Genomic DNA, 20124 nt, shown 5'->3' on the forward strand with positions numbered 1-20124 from the left:
CGGACCTTTCTCCGGGGACGTGGCAGTGTTTCTTTTTTCTCTAACCAGCTAGCTCTCCAACCTCCATCCCAGCAGGACTGAAACTAGGAGGAAGCTTTGGGTTTTTGTTTCATTTCAACCCTGCTCTCTGTGGCTCCGGCTGTTCAGGGTAGGGCTCACGCGGGGCACAGAGGAAAGGTGATTTAGGATAGGGAAGCCAGTCCCAGAGCAGCGCCATTCCCTCCCTAGCAGAGGAAGATGGAGCACATTTTTCTGAAGCGGAGATGAAAAATGTTTCTGTTTCTCTTGGTTTCCTATCAAGCTGGAATTAATGCCTGGAAAAATATCAACACTTTAAGATCATAAAACACTGGGACTGGCTTCGGAGCTCCTGGGTTTAAAAAGACACACCGGAAAAGATATGATCCTTAATGTTGTTTTGTATGGGTCATTAGTAATTCAAACTTTCCATAAACAATATCCTGGTTTACCCTGTTGTTATGAGAAAGAGGAGAGCGAAATAAAAAGAAATACAGAAATAAAGAGAAGAGAAAGAGAAAAAAGGAGAAAAAGGAAAAGGGAGAGGGGAGGAAAAAAAAAAAAGAAATGTAAAACTTATCCTGGGATTTGATACCTGATTCTGAATCAAGCATGCACAAAAACTTGTAGGAGATACTAGCCAAATGAGTAACAGGCAAACATTAAATATATGTGGGAGTTACCACGAGTCTCTGCAAAGAGATGATTTACTAAACTGCAGCTACTTTAAAAGCAAAGCACATACAGGGATGAGAGAAACTAACGCTACATTCTCCAAGCCAACCCCTCCCTACCACGGATCCCGGGTGCTTGATTTGAACTCAGTCCAGGCATAAAACTCACGCAAACATCTGTGAAGGTGATGAGTGGGGAGAGGAGAAGAAATACAGAGCAGAGAGTCCCAGTGGATCTGATAGCAGCTCCGAGCCCCCGAGGGAGAGGAAGGCGGTAAGCCGAGGTTTGCCTGTCCGCAGCCTGCAAGAGCCAAATGGCACAGACAGCTCATGCCGCCTCTCCTGCGGCTACAGAGAAAAATTGCCCGTAGCCAACATGGTGTGGAGCCCCTCTTGTCAAAGTGGCCTTTGCATAGGGTACTTTACAAAACCTCTCTCCAAAAATGCTTCCCTTTGTGCCTGGACAAAGGTGATACTGGGAAAAAAACAGGGTGAGAATAATCCAAATCTGCTTCCCAGCAACATTTTATCATTCGGGAAACAGCGTCAGCCGGGGAGCTCTTGGGTTCCCAGGGGGTTTTGCTGCTCTGAACCCCCACCAAGATAACCCCCATGATACCAGGCAGCTTCTGCCACGTGCTAGGATTCCACGAGCTTGAAATATTCCTGCTTGCATGACCTGAGCTGGCAGCGTGCTGCCTTTTAAATCACACAAGGGTGTCTGGAGACAGTTTTAGGAAACTGTTAACTAGCTTCTGGGCTTTGTTAGCCAGCCCCTCTCAGTGAGATCAGCCTGTGCAGAGTATTCCTGGTGATGCCAGGAAACACTGCCTCCTGCAGCAAGCACACTAATTATACGGCTACCTCTGTATCTGTTAGTCACCAGACAACTATTAAAACTGTCTCATTTCGTGATAAAACATCACCGCAACAAAACCATTCCCATCTGTGCCTCATTACTAAATATGGAGCCTAGAACTCAGTGTTGGTCATAAAACCTACTATTCCCAAGGCATTCCTGCCACCTTGGCAACTCAATAAATAAGTAATTGGAGGCTTGACCTATTTTCTCCCAAATTTAAGAGGAAGACTTCCATTGATAAGATCATCACTCCAACAGTGTTTTAATAACCTGGTCTCTTATTGCGGAGGCAGCAATGAAAACTAGGGACTGTTATGGTCCTTAGAAGACCTTGTGAAGGTACTACAGAGTTATAAAGTTTGGAGCAAGATCCAGAGTTTTCTGTCAGGTCTCAGTACCACACACCATGCTAGATTTGGCTTTCTAACTCCCAGGAACAGGGTGGTTTCAAATTGGTGTTTCCTTCTGAAGGCAGCAAGGAGGTGGGATCTACCCCAAACGAGAACGGCACGCACATTATCAAACCTAGCGACAAGTGATCTTACCCACAGACACCGAACTCCAATTACATCGGAAGCCGTTTCTCACTCTGCAGACAAGCAGCCTGTCGAAACTCAGAAGGAAAAAAGAAGCAGAAAAACCGCCTAACTGCCTTTGATGCCTCAATATGGTTTGGTCTATTCAAATATTAAAGCAATGGTCTGTATTTGTATTTATGATCTTGTTCTGTTCATGTATACATTGAAGAACAGAGGGAACTCCTTTAAACATCACGACATGCTGCAATTTTTGCAGATCTTTCACAGAATTTGAAATAAGTAAGGGCTTATTTAGAGTATCGGCTCGGTCACGTTGGCTTATGACTAAAGCTTGCATATACCTATGCATATAGCGCTGTGTGTCTGAGGGCCCCGCAGTACAAAGAGTGGTTCTGCCAATGCAACCTCCAGTTGAAATCTTACTCATAAGCTTACTCATAACTTCTCGTCTGTGCCTGGCTCTTCAGCTGCCGCAACCCAGATAATACCCAGTGCTCTGCCAGCCTCTGGTTCTTGATATCTGTAAGTACAGTATGCAGGACTGAACCAGCCGGGGAACCTCCTGAAAAGAAAACATTCAGTGCAAACTCCTACAAAAAGTGAAACAAGATGATACAGGCTTCCACCTTGCCAAATTTGAGTGTGGGAATGAGCTTAATAGCCTCAGCCTTTGGCTTGTGCCAGAGTTCAGGAGCGTGGCTCTTTCGGTGATGAGCGGGCATTTGTATGTCAGCAAACAGGCCTGATGACTTTTGCAGGAGCTAGTTTTGGCTTATTTACAGTGTAATGGGATGGGTGTCATTTCCAGGAAGATCTGGTCATTCTTCCCATTGTCTTTCTGGAAAGAGGTAGCTAGTCTTGGAGAGCTGCTGGGTGACACATCAAAGACGCTGCCTCACACAGGATTGTAATCTTTCATCTGGAGGTTGAATAACAAAACCTACTGGGTATGAGGAAAAGAGAGAAAAATTCAAATGAAAAATGAAACACATTCTTTTGGCAGCGATAACTGGAACAACTAATCAAGGATAGTGGTAAACATCCCTCTGGAGAGATAGAAAGAGCCTGCAGGATCTATTCTTCCAGAATCAGTGATCCGGGGAGGATCTCTCTGGGTGCAATTTGTCTTTGGGCAAACAAGACGGGGCACAGCTCAGGACAGGATCTTCCACGATGTGAACGTGAGAAGAACACAATTCAATGGCTGTTTTCACGTTACCTGACTCAGGAGAGCTACCCTGTGCAGGGCAGTGCTAACGGCTCGAGGAAACGGGAATTACTGTCCGCTGAACGTTGTCCTACCAATATTTAGTGAGAAATAATTCCCAACCCTGCAATCCCTGTTTGCTAGATTTGCTTCTGAGGCAGATCTCTGACCGTCAACGTTAAAGGCATAACCTTGTAATTCTGTCTAGGGGAAATTTTGCCCTGGATCGAGATATGACTGGGACGCTCCCCTTCATGAGCTGGCTACCCCCTGCTTCACAACCAGTGGTCCGGCGGTCCGAGAGCCAGCTCTGTGCTTTGATTTTACAGTAAGGAGCAGTCAGCTTTGCAGTAGTGCTGGACGCTGATGAGCGGATCACCGGGCTTTTGGCTGCGGAGCTGTTAGTTCCAGGAAAAAGAGCTAATGTTTAGGTTAACTTTTCCATGGCTATTAATGGAAAACCACACAGCAAGGGTATGCGCGGAAAGGTTACAATTTTGTTCTCAAGCCCTGCAGCCTATCAACAGAAACCTGCTAGCTGAGACTTAACGATGGGTTAAACAATGGCTCTTTATTAGCTCCTGTGCGGTTTTGAGTCTGCAGAAAGAAGAGTCATCAAGCAAGTAGCGACAGAGCAACGTATAGGTGTGGGGGGCGTGACCGGGGAGTGCGCACCGCTGGCCTTATTCTCAGGTCTGAAAAGAGAATGCGGTCTCGCATTTAAAGCAGGTGAAGTCGGAATCGTATCTCCTGGTTTCTGTTCTTTGTTTCAGGAGGAGGTTTCTATTCATGACACCGTGAGACAGCTTGGTGTGAAATCAGACAACTACCCTACGTCTGAATTTCCTCATCTCTAGAACAGACTCCTAATTCAAAATGAGAGAGGACTCGGGGCACTTTCCAGGATGATAGATTTTTCTCATGTGCTTTGTGATATTCATAGCTAATTACTAAAACCCAGCCTTCCCATATTACCATTCATCTTGGCTAATCTATAATGAAGCAGATTTCATGACTTTCACTGAAGTCACTGGAGGTTTGTGTGGCAGAATTTACTCCTCAGTATCCAATTATGAAGAAATAATTACGGCTTTGGGGACAGTTTCATTGGATTTGTGCACTCCAAGCAAAGGCCCAGGCTAACTGCCACATTCCTTCTGCATTCTTGATATAGCTCTAACAATGCAGCCTTAAGTTAAAAACCGTATTCCTGTGTGCCAGCAACACTTAATGGGCTTTACAGTTCCTCATGAACCTGCTAACAGCTGAGTTTATTGCAAGTGCGTAACGGCTGATGACCAGTCACCGCTACCAACACTGAAATAAACTGCCTTTGTGCTCCCCGCGGTCTGTAAGTTCCTGGTGGTACGGGGTGGGACGCAGGCCGTGATTTACCAAGAATAGACACCTGCTGCTTGTGGGGACATACAGGAAGGGGTTCTTTGTTACCTGTAGAGTATCGTGCTCCTCTTGGAGGGAGAACGGGCTTTGCTTATCCACTTGCCGTGGGCAAGGGGCGGCACACACGGCACAGTACCCACAGGCTTCGGTGGGACACCAGTCACAGCAGAGGCAGGAGGGAGAGCTGAAGCCCCGGCAGCAGAAGAGCATTGCGTAAAGCGGGACCAGGCCAGCGGGGGTTACATCAGCCACCCACACAGGGCGGCTGCTGCCCTGCCGTGCACCAGCGTGTCTCTTCATGGCTCTTCCGCAATACCACTTACGTGGTGGGAATCTGTATGCGTATTAACAGGAATGGCTCAGGAAGCTGGGCTCTGCTGCCGTTGGCACTTACACACCTTGATGCCAGGGATACCTGTTATGCTTCAACCCGTCTGCTGTGTGACACACTGGTGCGGCGGGAGCCTACCAACTGTCCCACTCCTACATCCACGGCGCCTTTGTCTTCACAACTTCCCTCCTAAATCTCCAATCTGACGCCATTTGCTCTTTTTGCGCTTGGTGCAGGAGGTTTGCCCCGGGTCCTACAGGTACCACATGCTTTCACATCCAGGACGGGAGCCAGGGATTGAATTAAGCTGTAGTTTAAGTCATCCCTTTCAGTGCCTTCGACTACAGGTAAACGTCTGCCGGCGGTGCTTTTGTTTCTGGGTGACTTTGCGTGCCTAGCAAGTCCCTGAGGGCCCCCTGACCGCTGATGTAAGACCTAGGGTTCCCCTCACCAGTTCTCCGTGCAGATGGACCCAGACACAGTCCAAATTTTTCAGCTGGGGCTGCTGCTTATTTTCAGGAATTTATTGCGATCCCACAGGAAACAATGACCTTGCTTTCCCATAAGGATAAGGAGAGTAAGTCCAGCCCACTGCTGGAAGCTGCATGAGGGAAACACAACACAAATGCAACACCAACATTCACTCAGCAAGAAACGTGCATGGGAGAGATGGGTTTTCCAGACATCTGCCAGAAGGTGCTTCGTCTCTGCATGAAAATCCTATTCTTTCTATTATAGGAGTTTCACTTCCTATGTTTTTACTGATTTCTAAGAACCTAAACACCTGCTGAAGAAATCTGCAATGTTTTCTGTGAGAATTTACATACCTAGATGTTTTTCTGCATCTGGTCTCCTGGGTTCTGCACTTCTACCCCCACGGCACAGCATTGCTATCATTGCACCGCCCCAGTAAGGGTTTTACTCCAATAGTTGTTTCAATTCACCCCACTGCTGCCGAACTACTCACTCCACGCAAAGGAAAGTCTGAACTCTGCCGTTGCACTGGCTTGTTTTGCCTTCTGCTCTTTAAAACAAACTAGGAACCCCTTTTATTTCTCAGCTCATTATACCAAAGGCCGCCCTTTCCACGAGCCCCACGCAGGAATATCCTCTGCGCAGAGCGCTTGCCCAGTCCCTCGCTGCTCTGGAAATCTCAAGTCAACGCTTAAGCAGGTTAATTTCTTGCCTCAATGCAAATGACACTTCACAGTAAAGCTCAGCACTCGTGACGGTTTCAGAGCTGTACCAAAATCTGGACAAACGCCGTTTCATACTCAGAGGAGCAAAATACAGTTGTGTGCTTCGGGCCAGGGAGGATGGGAGGGGAAGAGGAACCAGAGCGCAAATACAAGCACCTGCCTTTGTATCAAGAGGGGAGGTGGTACCGAGTTACATGGAGAAACCCACGTCGCCATCTCAGTGCTTGCACCCAGACATCTGTCCTCTGGCAAACAAAAATACTTTCCGCAAGTTTTGCGCAGTTAGACGCGCCTGACCGTTTAATGCCCCGTCCCACTACTCCAGAAGAGTATTGCTCTGCCCCAGCAAGAATTTTACACTCTCCCCCTCCTACGGCCTGATCCGCAGAGGCAGTGCCTGCTCCGGGCTCTAACGCGTGCATGCACACATAGGGTCAGTTTGGCCTGGAACTTTGCACCGCTCCTTCTTTGGAAGCCGCACGGGAGATGTGCCGAGGGAGAATAAACTAGCAAGAAAAGTCACTCCTTGTGGTTAAAGGAGGATTTGAATTACATCAATGGATTATTCCAGCTGGTGTTGTAGATCTACTATTTAGCATTCAGATAAATTAGCACGACCGCATTGTCTCAGTGTTTCTCACTGTATCTGTCTATACTTGCTCTCGCCCCTTGCCTCAAACAAAGCCGAGATGCTGGTTTTATTTTACAACCGCCCAGCGCCTGGCACCATGGGTTTGATTTGAGCTGATGGCTGGAGCGTATGAGCACACCACTGTAACGAAGACGGAGCGAGGCCCCAGGCTATGCGGCATCACCGTCCCTCTCTTTTTAGTTTAGATTTAATTTCCTTCTATTTCAGCACTGTGTGGGGAGTGAGAAACGACTAGTTATTTCCCAGACAGGTTTTTTCAAGTACGCAGCTTTCTCCACAAGACAGGGGAAGTCCTGGAAAGGAGACTTTGTTTTCTGAGAGTTTGAATTTGCCAGAAATAAAAAGACACGTTCCTCAAATGGCACAGCAGCCAATGCTAATCTCCTCTGTGAAATACCCAATTCTGTGCAGCACATTAAAAGTTTTTCAGGTTTTTTGAAAGCACAAGAACAGACAGAGAAGGAGGAAATTTGACTGTAACGTGGTAATGATTCAGGCTGCTTTTTTCCTCCCCTGCATTTTTCAGACACAATGACGATTGCCCCCTCGGGGGGCTGTCCCATGAACTGAGAATTACGGTCTGCTGAAACAGGTGAACTCCTGCCACAGGTGCCAAAGATGCCGTGCGGACAGACCCGGCAAAGCTAGCTCCCGGCGCCCACCGAGTTTCTTCTTGTAACACCTCAGCTTGCAAAAGAAAAATTAACTCTGTAAGAAACACTGCTGGACTTCTACTTTAAGCTACGTGAGAGCACCATACAGATCTAAAATGTACAGACCTGGACCTCCAGACGCTGAGTCTCTGTGCCATTCGCATCACGTTGTAACCCCCTGCACCCACAGGCCACTGTGCGAACCCAGCCACAAACCTGCAGACACAGCTGTCCCTGCCCACAGCCAGGGCTCCTGCTAATCCTTTACATTTATTACCGAGTGCCAACCACTTTCACAAATGCTTTGGGAAAGAAAATATGTTGGATTAGCCTCATTTAGAGGACAGGAAAAGCCTCTGAGAAACGGGAGGCGATTAAGGGGCTTGGTCAAGGTCACTCCGTGTGGCAGTGGCAGAGACTGGACTGACGCTAAGCTTCGACTCCAGTCTAGTGCCCAAACCTCCGATCTCCCTGCTGGCACTTGAGAATAGCCCACAAACCTCCAGCTCAGTTGGACACCTTAGATCTAGAATTACACTAGCAGGATGCAAATTAAAAGAGCTATCCAGCTGAAGACTTCCAGGCCGTTATTGGCTGGGGTAGGACAGCTCTTTGCCGACCCCCGCCGCACAGCTGTGTAGAGGTGGGTCCCTGGTCAGCAGCGCTGGGTCGCGTGCTCCAGCGGTTCTCCAGAAATGCAGCGGGACTTCACAGGCAGGAGCAAGTCCTTGCTTTGCAGAATTGGGCCCTTCACAAAAACTAGTCATTTGGGATGAATGGCTGATATAATCCAGAGGGGTCATCTGAACTCCTTACTGCACAAAGCACTCACAGTGAAGCCAGAAATCAAGTTAATTTGAGGTTTTGGCGTTTCACTGCAGTATGTGCGATCGTAGGGCAGAGGGAGTTTTGCAAGCTTTTGTTGAAAACCGGTGCTTTTCTGTAGCGAAGATTCATGCAATTTGGCTGCAAATTTGTCTTATTTCATACTCTGACCGTTCTGTTTATATTAAGCTGGGGTTTTTTTATGTCAGCACACGCACACACACACATCCTTCCTTTCATTGCAAAAAGAACAATCGCGATTACTTTAATGGGGACATTGCCATGTATTTTGTAGCCTCATCCTCTTGTCGTAACTAACCACAATTTGTACCAGAACTGTGTCGCTGAGATCTAACAAGATATGAGCTTATGTGATTTCACCAGTAAATTTGCCAAACTGTTCTGGAAAAAGCTCCTCTCCCTTCAACTTTGTTAATCTAGGCAGGATACATCTTTACCTATAATTACACACGGTTTTGTTATACTTTTACTCCCTATTTACACTCATCTACATTTACCTATACGACACAAAAGGAAAATGCGATAATACAACGCAATAAAAATCTAAAATATAATTTGCCGCCAGATTGAGGTGTTCCTGGCCAAGTCTGAGTTTGACGCACATTTTAATAATCTCCTTATAAATTCCTGACAGAACAATGTTTATCAAGGAAGTGCAACTGACACTCCAAAGAGACACCAATTATTTGGATCCTGTGCTAAGTGACAATTCGCACAAATAAGCATTCCCTTACTCCACTATAAAAGCGATCAGGTTCTCTAAAAATACATATATTTTTGTACATCACCCCTATCTGGTGATGTTTTGAATGTAAAAATAACCTCATTAATGCTGACAGGAATGCGAACCTAGTCTCTCGAAAATGTGAGAAGACCACAGGAATCCCATGTGACTCTGACTTCCTTGTCTTATTGGAAACATCTGTGTCTGTTGGTAAACGCAGACCATTTCCAGGTTTGACTCCAAAAAAAAAAAAAAAAGAATTTCACAAACTTTTTGTGCATCTCGGCCTCTCTGGGTGCACTTCAAAACAGGTCCCGAACATCCCTCTCTCTCCCTTTCGCTTTGGGATAAAAGATGCATTTTTCAAAGCCTTCTGCAAACCAGACCGGAGTTTGCTCCTTGCAAGCGCAGAGAGGCGCGTGGCCAGCTGTTGCGGACACAACCCCACGCTATTCAGGACCTGTTGCTGATATCCAAAGCCATGGCTTTCACGGAGCTGTACTGTTCAAAGCCAGGTAAGATTCTGGCTCAGGCTGTTGCCACGCCACGGGCAGGAGTCCTTTCCCGCAGTTCTCCTTGAAGAGGTATCAGCTCTCTCTTGTCTGGAACTATCTAACCCTGGATCCAGCACTTACCAATCAGTTATTTCTAGAACTGTACCCCTCGCAGTGAAGAACCAGACCTAGCACAGGGCAGCTCAACCTTGGTGGAAGGGGTCAGGGCGTGAACAGACAAGAGGCAAAGGGAAGGGATCGTCTGAGGTCACACAGAGGAGGAGGACTGGAATCTAAGCTTCAGGCCCCGCATTATCCATTGCAATGTTTACGGATTGCAAATTTATTAGTCACTACCCTTGAACCAATGTCTTGTTATAGACTAATGAGAACTTCAGGGCAGGGGACGTCCGTCTTGAGAATTCGTATGGTACCTAGGAAGCTGTGTGGGCTACAGCAGATAACCACTGACAATTAGTCAACACTGTTTGAAGCTGAATCCACGGTGCATTCTACGCAAGCAACCTTTTTGAACGGCTCAGCTAATGTTCTGGCAGTGGATAAAGTAACTGATTATAGCAAGGGATTGCTTATATATGAAAATGATGTAACCCTGGGATTTGTCCAATTCCTTTTCAGGCTCCAAAGCAAACAGAGATGCCTTTCAGTTATTTTTCATCTGGCTTCACTTTTTTGTGTTGACCAGTGGGTGAATTAAAGTGCCCATTCAACAACACCAAGAGTCTGAATCTGCTTCCTTCCTTTCTTCAGGAAAGAGAAGGAAGGACGTACAAATGGCTTTCAGGAATTTCCTAGCTTTTAGGAATATCATATGGTCAAAGGCTCCTGTCCGCAAATTTCAGGCTCCTCTTTACTAGCCATAAATTTTGCCTGCAAGGGTTTGACTATTTATCTAGCCTGAGAATGCACCACGTGGTAGGTTTTTAATCTGGTGGCTCTGTTTGAGGCTGCCGGTTACTGTAGGATGCTTTGCTAATCACTGCTTCTGTCATTCCCAGGACACATCCATGCTGTAAGACTGCTAGGGCTGGTAGTCTGTAGGTAGCTGGCAGCGTGGGCGTGCTGGGTTGCTGCTAAGTAACTCTGAAGTACTTACTCAGCTTGTGCCATGCAGTCTACGCTGGGCAGCTGCACGGTATGGTTCAAACTGAGCTAGTTAGTCTGAAACTCCTCTGGGTGAGCGCCAGGTAGACGAACCAGAGCACCCAGCCCAGCCTCCGTCGCCCAGCAGTCCTGCAGAGCACCTGGGAGAGGCATGATGGGTGGCCTGGTCCCCTCTGGCAACAGCAGGCAGCACGGCACCCTGTGAAAGGATGGCATCGGGCTGAAGTCAGGCAGTCAGGGGAAAGCTGGAAAGCTGGAGCTGCCCTGCCTTGTGCAGCAATACCTCAAAGCCTTGCTTCTGACCGCCTGAAGCTGCCTGTCTCCCGCGACTGGCAAGGCTGGGTTTACACCAGGGCAGCAGGGCTGAAGTTTCAAACCAGCTGTGCCTCCACTTTAAAACCACACGACTGACTTGGGAGTTGTCGATACCAGCTCTGACAAGCTGGGTAGAGCACTCCTTTACCTACGCTTCCCAGCAGAGCAGAACAGGATCAAACCTAAATTTGCCAGTGGACAGCTATGAAAGCCAGCAGACTTGCCACCATTCACCCACGCTGAAGATTTTGGTGAGGACCAAGTCTGTCCTTGCTGCAGCCCTGGCCCATGCTGCCTGGTCCAAAGGAGCTATTTAGAATCACAGAGAGAGGCCACAGGAATTCAGAGCTAGCTCACCACTGCCAAAACGATGCTTACAGCTCTTCCCCACCGGCTAATCTTTAGTGTTGGGAAGCCCTACACCAGAAACACGGGGCTGGGAGAGCATCGAGGTGTCTGTGTCCAGTCCCATTCAATATATTCATCAATGACCTGGATGAAGGGACAGAGTGCACCCTCAGCGGGTTTGCTGGTGACACAAATTTGGGGGGGGTGGCTGACACCCCAGAAGGCTGTGCTGCCATCCAGAGAGACCTGGACAGGCTGGAGATCTGGGCAGAGACAAACCCTATGGAATTCAACAAGGGCAAGTGCAGGGTGCTGCCCCTGGGGAGGAATAACCCCCCGCACCAGGACAGGTTGGGGGTGACCTGCTGGAGAGCAGCTCTGTGGAAAGAGACCTGGGAGTCCTGGGGGACAACGGGATGACCATGAGCCAGCAATAGGCCCTGGTGGCCAAGAAGGCCAATGGCATCCTGGGGGGCATCAAGAAGAGTGTGGCCAGCAGGTGGAGGGAGGTCATCCTCCCCCTCTGCTCTGCCCTGCCCTGGGGAGGCCCCATCTGGAGCCCTGGGTCCAGTTCTGGGCTCCCCGGTTCCAGAAGGACAGGGAACTGCTGGAGAGGGGAAGCAAAGGGCTACCAAGATGATGAGGGGACTTGAACACCTCTCCTATGAAGAAAGGCTGAGGGATTTGGGGCTCTTCAGTCTGGAAAAAAGACAACTGAGGGGGGACCTTATCAACACTTATAAATACTTCAAGGGGGGTGTCAGGAGGACGGGGCCAGGCTCTTCTCAGTGGTGCCCAGGCACAGGACAAGGGGTAACGGGCACAAACTTGACCATGGGAAGTTCCATCTCAAGACGAGGAGGAACTTCTTTGCTGTGAGGGTGGCAGAGCCCTGGCACAGGCTGCCCAGAGAGGTGGGGGAGTCTCCGTCTCTGGAGACATCCCAAACCCACCTGGAGGCGTCCCTGTGCCACCTGCTCTGGGTGACCCTGCTCTGGCAGGGGGTTGGAGGAGATGATCTCCAGAGGTCCCTTCCAACCCCTGCCACTCTGTGATTCTGTGTGTGTGCATGTGCAGGGCGGCCATGGTGTGAATGTCCTCCACAGTGGTGTTCTTCAGCAGCTCCTGCACTAGGAATATCTAAACCTGTTGGATACAGCCAGTTGGCCTCAGTCTGCACGTCAGGTCAAGGAGGTGACGTGCCATATCTCAGAGCCCTGTGTAAAAGGCACCTTCCTCACACTAGCTGTCAGCCATCAGACATACCATATGCTTGGTGGTATTCCTGGCACGTGACCAGGTGTATAAATGTGTCTGCTCAGTGACCCAGTGCGCAGGCCGTGCATCCATCACAGAAGCAGTCCTGTCTTTGGACAACGAAGGGATGAAATGCTGTCCCTGTGAATGTTGTTGCAACCTGGAGGGATGCCAAGAGCCATGTCCCAGGCTGGATGAAGGAAATGATGAACAGGTTATTAAACTTTTATTGCCAAACATCCACTTCAGAGGAAGGGCTGCGTTGATAAGTAATCCAGAGGCCCTCTCATTGTGATACTGGTGAAATGTCTCCAAGCTAGTGGCAGGGATTGGATCCAAGCTCATTAAAACCAGCCCTGACTTTCCGGGCAGAGGATTCCAGCCCCACAGTTGTTTGCACGGGTAGAAATTCCCCATCGTTTCAGTGTAACATATCCGATCCTTTTCTTTTGCAACACTGTCCTACGGAGACAAGTTTCATTTCAAAAAAGATTTTCTGCGGAATTGCTCCTTTTCCTTGACATTTTTTCTTGCAAGGAAATTGAACTGTTCACCCTGACTCAGGACTATCTGCATTGAAGCTGCAGTCCACACTGGCAGATGTTTCCCACAGCCGTCCCCATCGATTCAGCACTGACCTTCCCACTGCATTTCCAATCACGCCAACACAGAAATGTGTTTTCTAAGATAATATTTGATGTTTGCTGACCTGGAAGAAGCCACTAGCCCTAACGTAGCCTCAATCATGCAGCCTTTGTATCCTGAGGTTTAGACATGCATTTAACTTTCTCTTAGAAGAACAGTTACAGAGAGAAGAAAAGAGGGAGTTTGGCAGGAATCAGCTAGGGCTTAGGGTCTCATTATTTTGTGAGGTGCAAATTTTGCAACTATTTTTGCAACCTTTTGCTTTACTTTTTGACTAATTTGTCTCCCAGGGCACAGTTGTAGATTGTGGTAGTTCAGTTAACAGCAACAATGCTTCATTCCTTCCCAGTTCCTTGCACAGAAGCCTCTAAATGTTGTGAAGTCAACCTTCCCAACGTCCAGCTCTGGTAAAATCACTTTCGACATCTACAAAGGAGAAAGCGAGGTATGACAGACTAAAATCAGAATCCAAATCACGGGGAATGCCTATAGCGAGATGCGAGATGACTCAGAGATCTTAGAGCTGAACCCAGGTCTGGGTTTCTTAGATCTGAAACCCAGATTCTTCTCCCCGCTTTAAATCTGAAGCAGGGGAACAACCCCCACATTTTTGCTGAACAGGGGAGGGGAAACCCTGCCCAATTATGCCATTTCAGCTGTGTAAACTAACGAATGTCATTTTAGTGTTTTACAGGGAGTTCTCATATTGGTTTTGCCGGTACTGTTGGGAGTGACATCACCCGGTAGTTATGTCAGTACTGTAAAGGAATAAATATAAACAGCTCACTTAAGTCTGAAAGTGATTAACAACATCAAGAGGGTCGCACACGGTTATTCAAAGACGACAAACGCTCAGGTTCGTAAGTTTGTTTACATGAAGGAAAACAAATGTTCTAAGAGCAGTCCACCCTCACAGAAAGTCCAAGAAGCACGTCGTATCTACACAGGGAAGTGCCCAAACGTTTGCAAGCCTTCCAGGAGCCAGCTGGAGAGAAACAGGTATTTTAGCAGCTGTAAGCCTGGGTGCATTTTCAGCCAGCTTCCCTTTGACACTAAATTATACTTGCACCCAAGTCAGAGATCCTTTCTAGCACGGCAGAATCATAAAGAGCTTAGTTCACTTTGAGCCTGGATCATCTAACACCTGCATGGGCCAATTCTGCTGTTGCTTGTGCCGACAGCGCACAGAACCGCACGTCTGAGAGGTACGTCACCAAGAAGAGACAGAGCCTGCTGTCAGTCGCGCTAAGATAAATTGCTGCTAACTGTGTCGGCTTCACTTAAACTGCTCTCAGTTTTCCCTAGCATCTTCCACGTAAATAATCTTAGCTTGTTAAGTCAAAAAAAATTATGCGTGGAATAGGCATCCTGAATTCAAACCCTGATTTCTGTGGGAAAACTGCCAGGCATTAGCAATCTGTATGTTCTGACATAGTAAAATCCGTATCACACTCAGTGAAGATATTTTAGCAAGTCTTCCCCCTGAAGGAATAAAATATTAAACCTTTTTATTCATAATAGTCCATCGGTCCTGCGTTCAGTGGAAAACCTTAGAGGGAGCCAAATGTTACAGAACTATGATTCCCCACCCAAAAATTACATTGTTGTTTCATATGCAGTTGAGTTTCTTGAAGGCTTCACAATGCTACATATTTCTTATGCTTTGGGCCAAATAAATTCCTGAAGCAACTCCAGTCTCCTTTCCTGGTTTATGTCGGAGGTGTGTAAAGCAATGGCATAAGACATTAATACAAGGGGCATCTTTCGCCATGAGGTGACTATGGAGAGCGGCTCGGAGAGGTGTTGAATCTCCACCCTTGGAATGGGAACGGCCCTGGGCAACTGGGTGCAACCATCTAAATTGCAAGGGGTTAGGGGATGTCTAATGGCTACCCCAGGGCTTTCAATTCACCCAGGTTGCGTACCTTGAACACAGGCTAAGTTTCAAAGCTGAGGTGCAGCTCTCGCTCTCCCCTCCCAGCTGCACGTCCCTGCCTGTCTGCCGGGCGCTTGGAGCTGCACACGGGGTGTGCTGGTCATTCAGCGCTCAGCTACGTACCTCTAGAGACAGACCGGGATAACTTCCCTGCAGTTATTTAGGAAGCACCCAGATATTTAACTCCACGGAAAAGGAGCAGATCAGTGCCTTGGAGATGAGAGGTAGTTCTGTGGTATCCTGCTGTCACAGACAGCGTGATCCCTGGTAGGACTAGAGGGAATGGATTAAAACCAGAGATGGGATGACTCAGACTGGATGTTAGGAAGAAGTTGTTCACCATGAGGGTGGGGAGACACTGGAACAGGTTGCCCAGAGAGGTGGTGGAAGCCCCATCCCTGGAATTTTTTAAGGCCAGGCTGGATGGGGCTCTGAGCAACCAGATCTAGTGGGAGGTGTCCCTGCACATGGCAGGGGGGTTGGAACGAGATGAGCTTTAGGGTCCCTTCCAACCCTGACAATTGATTCTGTGATTCCTGTAAAGTGATGTTAGTCTGTTCTCCTCAATGGCTTCTCTTTCCACCCATAAGCACACATTAATGTATAGAAATCTGCACAAACACAGTTTTTACTAGAAATATGTGGGAATGCTTCCTCCCTCTCACACAACAGTCCAAACTTCATTCTGCAAACTTTGCTTTGTAAAAGTGCCCAGGAAGTTTAAACTTATGTAGCAAAATATCTATGTTGATGTGTGTTCACAGTTTTATTCCAGAATGTAGGATTTTAACGAATGAAAATATGCAGAAGTATTCCTTACGATTCATTAGAATTACTTCTGTAATTGAAAGCAGCTGTATTATCTAAGAGCAAGATTGTACTGGGCTCTTTGATGGGTGTATGTGTCACCACACCTGGACAGTTTTCATACTGGAAGCTGTCTCAGTCGACCTGCGCGAACTGCACTTGCAAACAAAGCTGAGAGACGTGACTGAGTGACGCGAGTATCTGCCTTCAGTCCCACATGTAAAGGCAGTCAGGAACTTCAGAGGGGTTTTATTTTTCCCTAGCCGTAAAACATGTTTTGAGGCACGGTACCTTGTCTCCTGGCTGTGGGCGCATCACAGATACGCGGTCGTAACCCTTCCGCAGCAAGACCCAGAGAGCATCCAATTTCCCCTGCAATCAAAAGAAATAACAGTGTCATCTTCTGTGCAAGAACAAGCGCGCTGTGCAAAGTGCCGTGCGGGGACGACGCAGCTTAGACCTGCACATTTTTTACTCAGCCATTTGGTGTGATTGTACAAGATGCTGGAGAACAATGTTTTCTGTCACAGAAACTTGCTCCAAACTTGGTGCAAGTGCAAAGGAAGAGGCTTTCGGATGAGCAGTAAGTAGACATGTCTGACAGTCAACAGCATCCACGTGTCTAGCCTTTACATACTAATCTGAAAATCTCCAAAGGTAGTAGGTGACTTAGATACCTCCTGGGCTGAAGGAGTCTGATACCTACTCAGCTCCTGACATCATTGCTAGCAAAACGCTAAATCAATGCAGAAAGCGATCAGGTGGATTTATAGGCTGCGTTTCCTAACTATTCTGCCGCCTCCCCTGGCTGGCTGAACGGCTTCCCTCCAGCTCTAAGTGACCACGGTAGAAACAGAACTATCAAATAGTTTTGATTTATGTGTCAAAACAATCTGCTGGGGGGAACTGACTGACAAACCGTCTCTCCACACAGCCAAGCCAGCTGCGTCGCAGCTAGGCGCTGTGTAACAGCCCACTTGATCTTCTGTGTCGGCTACATGCTACCAAGAGAGCTTCAGGTTACCAGGTCTCTCACAAGCTCCCCAGTCCCACCCCAGGTGTCAGTTAACATTTGCATCTTTTCCAGGCAGTAACGCACATCTTTCAAAGCCATCCGTTCGTCTGAGCTCTGTGTCAGCTGCCCTACAGCAGCTCAACCCATCGCGCTTGTTTTGACAACTCGTTGTGTGGTCTCGGACCCAAACGCACGTGCACAGACCCGGCCAAGTTTTTCTCAAAACCCAGCGCGTTGAAGTCTCATGTTGGCAGACAGTTTGGTTGCGATGTGGGGTCGGACCCTCCCTGCCATTGCTGCAATGCTGCTCTGCGATGCAGACAAAGTGTTCAGGCCTGATTGAGATTCAGCAGCGATACAATACGTGTGTCAAGCCTGCGGTTATTTTCAAAATGAGCTGAAGGAGGCCAGAAGGAGCAGCACAGGGCTCTGCGATGTAGAAATATTCACCGAATCATCTCCTGTGAAACGCACATCTGCTGCCGAAGGATTCTCTGCTATATTCTAATAGGCTGGGGTTTCGCATTCAAAATGGTTTCAGCTTCTGGGAGATCTGCAGAAGGGTTTACACAAGCACAGCACGTTGGCTGGCTCAGTGGAAGACTACAGAGAAGCTGAAGATTAATTTATCAAACTCTCTTCAAATTAACTTCATCTGACCCTTGGTCTGTCAAGTGCACGATACCCAGAGATTCGTAAAAATTTGAGAGGGTTAACAACAGACAGTATTTGTTAAGGTTTCCATTAGTATTGTTCTGGATGACACAAATGCTATCGTATAAAGAGCAGGCACCATGAGCAAAACCCCTGCCGCTAATATTCAGTAAACTTTATTGTATCTGCAGAGACGGAGAAAAGCTGCCGCGAGAACGCGCAAAGTTGTCCCTTGGTACAAAACTATTTCCTGCGGTCGAGAAGATCAAACCCGAAGACCCAGCTACCCCTGACTGGACTCAGAAACTCATGTAGGATGGTTACCTGCTTCCTGGGAATAAAGACTACAAAAATGCCATGACAGCAGAATTGCTTCACGTAACCAGCATAGGACAAAATTAAGCAAATAGAAAGCTAAGCTGCATATTGCAGTGGTGGTGGGAAAAGAGCAAGTAGCTTCACTAGCAGTGAGGAAACTTGCTTTTCCGAGAGCCTAGCTCTCACGGCTGATCGTGAACTTCAGTGTCTGTGAGGGTGAGACCTTCCTGACAGCCAGGTCCTTCTGCGACATTGGTGCTCTGGTATCTAATTAAAGCCTCGATGCACTCAACGCGTACTCCTCCTTTCATGGGGACATAGAGTCTTTCTCTTTCCTTTTCAAGAAACCATTAGGGCCCTAATCCTCTTTGAGACCTGTATTCCTCAACCAGTGTGTGTGTCAAGCCAATGGTTCAAAGCTTCTTTGGGAGTTGGAGGGATACATGGGTGGAGACAGACACACGGAATGACTGCATAGATCTTGTTTCCACAGGATACTGGGGAAAAGACTTCCTAAGGTGAGAGCCAGGAAAGTCTGTTATTTTCAAAGGAAGAAGCAAGAAACTCCTCTGTCAGACTCTCCTGCATTTGGACAGCACAACCTCCTAGACCTAAGGGAAGCCACCCCTGTCTATCCCAATCCATCTTTCCCCCCACATCAGAGGTGGCTGCAGCTCTTGATCTCCTGTCTCCTCCAACAACTTAAGAAAGAAATACCTTTTTCTTCCATTTTTCCTTAGGAAACCAGAGGGAAAATTACAACTTTCCATGGAACAAAAAGTCCTTTTTAGTCCTAATTTCCAAGAGCCTACCAAGTTTTCTTGGGAAAAGCCAAGATCTCCATCTTTGGGAGTCTGACTGGAGCTTCAGGGTCTGCCTGAGACATCTGGGTGGAAGAGAGGGAAAGTGGATCATGGAAAGGATGATGCTGCCTGAAGAAATGAAAATGGCAATGCGTTCACTTGGAAATACAAACACTTCTGTGCTCTCCAGTGGATGGGCTGTGTCTCTGCGTTTGGGAACTCCTTTGCAGTTGAAGCACAAGGTCACTTGGAGAAAAAAAAGATCTGGAGGCTTTGAGTCCTACTAGATATGAAGTCCAGAAAGAAGGAACAATCAGAGCAGATGACAAATGAAGGAGGGCACAGTTTTAGCCATTGCTTTAACATGAATATATTCTTGTGCTGAATTAATGGTTTAATTCAGCACTGTATTGACCCTGCTCTAGTGAACGACCCGATACCTAGACCGCTCCTGAGACCTGGTATCTGGTGGTGTCAGAGGCAGTTTTGTAAGCTGCCTACAAATCCAAGCTGCCTTTGGGCCCCTTCTAGCAGGGAGGCTGTGCCATGTCAGCTTTGTAAATAGAGACAGAAGACACAAAGGCTAGAAAATGTGCCAGGGTCACACAGCTTAATAAATGCTTAAGTAGCCTCCACTTCGGATTCACCTGAGGTTTCTTTCTGAGACCACTAGTTGTTGCTTCAGCCTCAGCCTTGGGGCAGGTCCTGCATGTGAGTTTTTGTGGATGACCGGTGAGTTCAGCCTTGTCTTGTGGTCCTTTCTGCATTGCTTTTTAGAAACTGATGGCGGTCCTTTTCAAGTCAAACAAGTACTATAAATGCTCTGGGGAGGACGAACAAAGGAGAGGAAGCTAGGTAGATAGATAGATAAAAGCAGAGGTAAAAATAAAGGTAGGAGGAAAGCTGCTAACCAAACCAAACCCTACAGAGCTGCACAGCTGGCTGTAGCAAGGGAGCATGTCCTGAACCAAATTAAAACAAAAGGCACTGGGCCTTTATGATCCTTTACTTGTACGTACATTTTGTGCTGCCTCCCCCTGTGTCAGACGAACTGAGGATTTGCTAAGTTTCTTAAGAAGTTTTCAGACTTGTCATCCTCCTTAGATTATTTTCACTGGCCTTTCATACTGTTGAAATGATATTTTAAAAGCGGGATAATCCAGTTGGCATCACGCTAAGAAGTACCAGCAGCAATTAAGAATGATAACAATAATAATAACAACAATCTGTTAAGTGTCAGTAGCCACATTTGGTAGCAAGTAAATCCCTGGAGCATTTCAAAAAGTGATCTCTCCACTCTC

The 20124-nt window shown here is 47.5% G+C and overlaps 1 protein-coding gene across 1 annotated transcript in view; it reads right to left on the reverse strand.

Moving 5' to 3' along the window:
- The window catches only part of ANTXR1 (ANTXR cell adhesion molecule 1), a 113689-nt gene that overhangs the window by 8485 nt on the left and 85080 nt on the right, over positions 1 to 20124 (reverse strand). The window contains exon 17 of the mRNA XM_074563823.1: positions 16325 to 16405. Coding sequence (XP_074419924.1) covers positions 16325 to 16405 — 81 coding nt within the window. The remainder of the gene's footprint in view (positions 1 to 16324; positions 16406 to 20124) is intronic.

This window comes from Larus michahellis, chromosome 20, assembly GCF_964199755.1.
Source record: "Larus michahellis chromosome 20, bLarMic1.1, whole genome shotgun sequence".
Lineage (NCBI taxonomy): Eukaryota > Metazoa > Chordata > Aves > Charadriiformes > Laridae > Larus > Larus michahellis.